Below are 6,877 nucleotides of genomic sequence, written 5' to 3' on the forward strand. Positions count from 1 at the left end.
TGACCTCGTGTGACCTCATGTGACCTCATGTCAATCAATAAATCCTGGACTGTGTGATATTCTGGGTTAGATGAGGTTGCAGTTGTGAACGAGCGACTGAGCGATGGTGAGCGACGGCGACACAAGCACCTGACACGAACCACAGGTGAGCAGGACACGCCCACAAGCCATTAACATGATGTCATCAGATGACTGAGCTGCTGTGAATGAAGGTTTTTCACCTCAGATCTGGAAGAAGATGTGTCAGAGCTGAAGAATCGACTTCTGCACCTGGAGACCAACCACACAGGTATGACATCATCATCACAGGTGTGACATCATCATCACAGGTGTGACATCTGTGTGACCCCTGTGTGACCTGCAGAGTTGGAGCTCAGAGCAAACATCTGTGAGGAACATCTGGAGAACGTGAAGACCCGACAAACAGGTGAAAAACCTGCAGAAGAACCAGATGTTTGCTGATGAACATGAATGATTGTTCTTCTCTGATCTTCTGATAGTTCAGTCTTCGATGGAGTCCAGGCTGAATGACAGCAACAGCGCCACCACAGGTGTGTTTGTGTATGTGGAGTCAAACATGTGATGAGTGCATGCATGAGACGTGTGTGTGTGTGTGTGTGTGTGCGCTGTTGTCCTCAGACTTGTTGAGAAGAGTCAGTGTTGGTGAGAAGCAGCTGGACGAGCTGAAGACTCGACTCTCAGGTAACAACCAAGCTTTAAATGTGCTGTGAGCGCCCCCTGCTGCTGAGTCCAATAATTTGACTGATTTTGGACGACATACTAACCTATGACTTTTTTGACTGATTTTGGACGACTAACTAACCTATGACTTTTTTGACTGATTTTGGACGACATACTAACCTACGAAATTTTTGACTGATTTTGAACGACATACTAACCTATGACGTTTTTGAGTAATTTTGGACAACATACAATACTATGTTAGCTTTTTGACTGATTTTGGGACCTACATACTAACCTATGACTTTTGAATTTTTACGAACCTATGACTTTTTGGCTGATTTACATACTAACCTAACCTTTTTACCAACCTATGACTTTTTGACTGATTTTGGACGACATACTCAACCTATGCGTTTTTGGAGTATTTTGACAACATACAATACTATGTCGTTTTGACTGATTTTGGACCACATACTAACCTAACTGACTACTTGACTTTTGACTGATTGATTTGGGCCATACCTAACGAACCTGTATGACTTTTGACTGATTTTGGACACATACTAACCGATGACTTTTTGACTGATTTTGGACGACATACCAACCTATGACTTTTTGACTGATTTTGACTACATACTAACCTATGACGCTTTTGGACCCACATACCAACCTATGACTTTTTGACTGATCTTGGACGACATACTAACCGATGACTTTTTGACTGATTTTGACTATTATACCAACCTATGACTTTTGACTGATTTTGGATCTATTATACTAACCTATGACGATTTTACCTACATGACTATTTTTACTTTTTGACTGATTTTGGACTTACATGCTAACCTATGACTTTTTGACTGATTTTGGACGCATACTAACCTATGACTTTTACTGATTTTGACCACATACTAACCCATATTTTTGACTGATTTTGAACGACATACTATACTATGTTGTTTTTGACTGATATTGGACGACATGCTAACCTATGACTTTTTATGATTTTGAAATCGACATACTAACCTATGGCTTTTTGACGATTTTGATGACATACTATACTATGACTTTTTTGACTGATTTTGGATGACATACTAATCTGTGACTTTTTTGATGATTTTGGACGACATACTAACCTTCTTTTTATGACTTCTATTACACAACCTATGACAGTTTTAACTGATTTTGGACGACATGCTAACCTATGACATTTTTTTCACTTATTTTGGACAACATACTATACAATGTAGTTTTACTGATTTTGATGACATACTAACCTACTACATTTTGATTTTGGACAACATACTATACAATGTAGTTTCTTACTGATTTTGGATGACATACTAACCTACGACATTTTTGACTGATTTTGGACGACATACTATACTTTGTCGTTTTTGACTGATTTTGTAGGACATACTATACTATGTCGTTTTTGACTGATTTTGGACAACATACTATACTATGACGTTTTGACTGATTTTGGACGACATACTAACTGTAGCTACACAGGTTCAACAAAAAGGCCACGATTCGTACAGCTGTCTTGATTTTCTGTTTATTTTCTTCTCCTTCGCCGTCGACATCAATAAATCATAAGACACCGTGAAAACTATGAATACAAACATAAAAGTCCATATAAGTCCATTGAGGCTTATTTTAACAAACCAAAAATTAAATACATATAACAATTAATATGAGTATAATTACCGTGTGCGCCTCTTGAACACAGTGCAGAAACTTACGAAATCTTAACCTCATGTCTCCATGACAGTGTTCCCGCTTCTGACCCACAATCCCTCAGTTTAACCTCAAAACTGACCCCAGTCATGTGAGCATGCACTTCAAAATAAAATGACCTTACTTCAAGGTATTTAAGTGACATTAAAATTATCATACAGACATAATTTAATTCACTTATGCATAAATGTACAGCCCCTTTTGTCTCCTATTTATTAATGTGAACACTTAAAGAACTCCAGTTTATAACAATGAAATCTGTCTCAAAGACAGTTACACTAACCTATGACTTTTTTGACTGATTTTGGACGACATACTATACTTTGTCGTTTTTGACTGATTTTGTAGGACATACTATACTATGTCGTTTTTGACTGATTTTGGACAACATACTATACTATGACGTTTTGACTGATTTTGGACGACATACTAACCTATGACTTTTTTGACTGATTTTGGACGACATACTAAACTATGACTTTTTTGAAAAATGTCATAGGTTACTGTGGGAAGACCGGAGTACCCGGAGAGAACCCACGCACACAGGGGGAGAACATGCAAACTCCATGCAGAAAGGCCCTTGTTCCAACCGGGGCTCAAACCCGGGTCTTCTCGCTGCAAGGCGAGAGTGCTAACCACTACACCATCGTGTGGCCCAGTAGATCAATTGATTAAAGTTATTCTAATGTTCGAAAGACAGAGCATTTTAAAAACTCAACAACACAAGAAAGTAAGTTTTCGTCAGAATGAATAGCTCACACCATCAGATCGAGTCTTGGAGGTTGTGAGTTCAAATCTTGCAATCAACTTTAGAACTTCAGACCAACATAAGCATTTAAAAATACCAGCAACGTGTTGTTCTGCATGTCAGTAAGTATAGCTCAAGGGTCTCAAACCGATAACTGATCAATGTTCTGTAGATTTATTGATAGGCACGTTTTGCAGTTGTATTTCTGTTTGTCTTTTTTTTTTAATGTTTGATTATTAACTCTTATTTCATGTGGTGTCTGTCAGAGTGAGACCTCCTGACGTTTATTATTCTTCACTTTCAACAACAAACAAACAACTGTCTCCTTCCCTCTCTCCTTTCCTGCTGGCACCTGTATTTCCTTCTTTCCTTTCCTACCTCCTGTCTTTCCCCATATGTCCGACGTGCTCTTCTCCTTCCTTCCTTCCTTATTTCCTTCCACCCTTTCCTCCTTCCTTCCTTCGTTCCCTCAGGACTCAGAGTAAATAGTGAAAATTAAAGTGAAGTTTGACGTTAGTCCACATGTTCCTCCTCAGCCCTACACCAGAGGGCACCACAGCAACAGTAGATGATTTGTATATTTCATATTCTCCTATTTATCTGAATAATAATCATAAATTATTTATGAGTTATTGTGATATGATGAAATCGTGTTTTATCAGAGGTCAAAGGTCACACACACACAGACAGAGGCAGGTTAAAGATAATCACTTTGTTTATTGTCATATAATAAACAGGGATCATAGATGTCGACAGTGCCCCCTCCAGGTCTGTACTCAGGGTAAAGTCTCCGTTCTGACGCTGGTCAAAGTCACGTCGTTGAAGATGCCGAAGCTTCTGATGGAGTTCAGGTTCTTCAGGCGGTGTTTGAACTCCAGCAGGTGACTTCCATTCACGGCCACTTTAAACTCTCCGTTGGTGCACAGGATCTTCATCTGCAGGAAAAAAACACCTCTGAGTGACCTCTGAGTGACCTCTGAGTGACCTCTGAGTGACCTCTGAGTGACCTCTCACCCCCTCCCACAGATAAGAAAACATTAAAAATGATACTGGACCTCGAAAGACTGTCCTGGACTGAAGGGGAAGTTGGCCAGCTCTCGTTCTTCTGCTCCCCACTTCCCTCTGATGCAGCTGTTTCTGACGATGACCTTCTGACCTCGCTCGTTAAAGCGAGGGTTGAAGTGGAACGCCACGTCCTCGCCGGCGTACATGTCCACCGTGAACCTGCAACGCATCCAACCGTCATCCATCCATCTGACAACCATCATCCATCCACCTGACAACCATCTGACAACCATCATCCATCCATCTGACAACCATCTGACAATATCATCCATACATCCAACCATCATCCATCCATCATCATCCATCCACCATCCATCCATCTGAACATCCCATCCATCATCATCCATCCATCTGACAACCATCATTCATCCATCCACCATCATCCATCCATCCCAGACAACCATCATCCATCCATCCCCAATATTCGACAAATCCATCATCCATCATCATCCACCTGACAACCATCATCCATCCATCATGACAACCAACCATCATCCATCCACCTGACAACCATCATCCATCCATCCGACAACCATCATCCATCCATCTCATCCATCCATCATCCACAGACCATCATCCATCCATCACAATCCATCCATCACATCCATGACAACCATCATCCATCCATCTGACAACCATCATTCATCCATCTGACAACCATCATCATCCACCATCATCCATCCACCTGACAACCATCATCCATCCATCTCATCCGAACAACCATCATCCATCCATCCGACAACCGTCATCCATCCACCTGACAACCATCCATCCATCCTGACAACCATCATCCATCCACCTGACTCATCCATCCACCTGACAACCGTCATCCATCCATCTGACAACCGTCATTCATCCACCTGACAACCGTCATCCATCCATCTGACAACCGTCATCCATCCATCTGACAACGTCATTCATCCACCTGACAGCGTCATCCATCCACCTGACAACCGTCATTCATCCACCTGACAATCATCCATCATGACAACCGTCATCCATCCATCTGACAACCATCATTCATCCATCGACAACCATCATCCATCCACCTGACAACCATCATCCATCAGCCCGTCATCCATCTGACAACCATCATCCATCCATCTGACAACCGTCATCCCATCCACCTGACAGCCTCCATCCATCCATCTGACAACCATCATCCATCCATCCAACCATCATCCATCCATGACAACCATCATCCATCCATCCGACCATCATCCATCCACCTGACAACCATCATCCATCCATCTGACAACCATCATCCATCCACCTGACAACCTTCATCCATCCACCTGAGACCATCATCCATCCATCTGACAACCATCATCCATACATCTGACAACCATCATCCATCCATCTGACAACCATCATCCATCCACCTGACGACCGTCATCCATCCATCTGACAACCATCATCCATCCACCTGACAACCATCATCCATCCACCTGACAACCATCATCCATCCACCTGATCATCCATCCATCGGCGGACCGTCATCCATCCACCTGACGACCGTCATCCATCCTACTCACATGTTGGGCTTGGCTTTGATGACTCCATTGATGATGATCATCAGTTTGTTATGAACTCCATTGAGAGAGTGAGTGTAGGGAACAGCCTGAGGAAAACATGCGCACATCAGCCTTTAATACTCATTACTGTCTGTCTGTCTGTCTGTCTGTCTGTCTCACCACACTCTGCTGATTAGCTCCAGGCTGTGAGGGCCAGCTGGATGCAGGTGCAGGTCCAGACCCTCCAGGCTGTGAGGGCCAGCTGGATGCAGGTGCAGGTCCAGACCCTCCAGGCTGTGAGGGTTGTGAGGGCCAGGCGGGTGGACCCTGATTTCCTCCAGGCCACACACCTCCATCTCCAGATCCAGATCCAGGCCAGGTCGGGTTATCTGAAGGGTTTGCTGTGAGGAGAACACAAAGGGTGTTGATCTTTGTTGTCATGGAAACAGAGGAGTAAAAACAACAGGTACAGTGAAGTTATATGAAAACCTGTGGGTGGGGCTTCAGTGGACGTACCTGGCCAAGTGGGGTTGTTGTTTTGTGGCCACATGCCGCCGCCTTCTGATTGGTTACCACCAGACGGCCAATCACCATCAAGAGCGTCTGAGAGCTGCAGTCAGAGAGACCGTTAGAGCACTTCCTCTACTGTCCACCAGGAGACGCTGTCAACTCACTGCTGCTCAATCAATGAGACCAAACACAGCTGAACTGTCCCTGTTGTCCCTGCTCACAGAGGACAGGGCGTGTCCAGAGGACAGGAATGTGGTATTGACAAGAAGGTGTTCCTTTAGCTTCACACACACACACACATACACATGCAAACACACACACACATGCAAACACACAGGTTAGTTGACTTTTCCTTTTGAAAACTGAAGTTTGTAAACCACTCACTCTCCCGCGAGCATGATGTCTTAACCACTGAGCCACCCTACATCCGCACCACCCTTTACACACACACACACACACACACACACTGCTGCCTCCATCACTCAGTTCAAATGTCTGATTTTGTCTCTTCACTGTTTGAAATCCAGCGTTCAGATTAACCTCAGTGACACAGAGTGACCACACGAGGCAGCAGAGGAGCAGCAGCTACAATCACTGGTTTTCTCTGTGAGGGTTG

General features: G+C 43.4%; 1 protein-coding gene and 1 long non-coding RNA gene across 2 annotated transcripts; one reads left to right on the forward strand and one right to left on the reverse strand.

Moving 5' to 3' along the window:
• Positions 1-377: 377 nt before the first annotated feature.
• LOC122762844 lies at positions 378-698 on the forward strand. The gene is made up of 3 exons (XR_006358782.1): positions 378-427; positions 501-551; positions 640-698. It is a non-coding gene; the product is annotated as an uncharacterized LOC122762844 (long non-coding RNA).
• A 3,171-nt stretch (positions 699-3,869) lies between these two features.
• On the reverse strand, positions 3,870-6,545 carry lgals3b (lectin, galactoside binding soluble 3b). Its single transcript, XM_044018031.1, has 5 exons — positions 6,268-6,545; positions 5,932-6,152; positions 5,773-5,858; positions 4,228-4,396; positions 3,870-4,107 (listed from the first exon to the last, which is right to left on the reverse strand). Exons 1-5 carry the CDS (start codon positions 6,299-6,301, stop codon positions 3,949-3,951), a joined length of 669 nt encoding a protein of 222 aa, XP_043873966.1. The 5' UTR covers positions 6,302-6,545; the 3' UTR covers positions 3,870-3,948.
• Positions 6,546-6,877: the final 332 nt, after the last annotated feature.

The sequence above is a fragment of the Solea senegalensis genome, unplaced genomic scaffold, assembly GCF_019176455.1.
Source record: "Solea senegalensis isolate Sse05_10M unplaced genomic scaffold, IFAPA_SoseM_1 scf7180000016130, whole genome shotgun sequence".
NCBI classification, from domain to species: domain Eukaryota; kingdom Metazoa; phylum Chordata; class Actinopteri; order Pleuronectiformes; family Soleidae; genus Solea; species Solea senegalensis.

Excerpts from the sequence above, each read along its gene's own strand:
- lgals3b (XM_044018031.1), bottom strand. The coding sequence starts at position 6,301 with ATGTGGCCACAAAACAACAACCCCACTTGGCCAG. Across the intron at positions 6,153-6,267 it reads CAACAACCCCACTTGGCCAG|CAAACCCTTCAGATAACCCG; the intron begins GTACGTCCACTG and ends TTCTCCTCACAG. Across the intron at positions 4,108-4,227 it reads GTCCAGGACAGTCTTTCGAG|ATGAAGATCCTGTGCACCAA; the intron begins GTCCAGTATCAT and ends TTTTTCCTGCAG.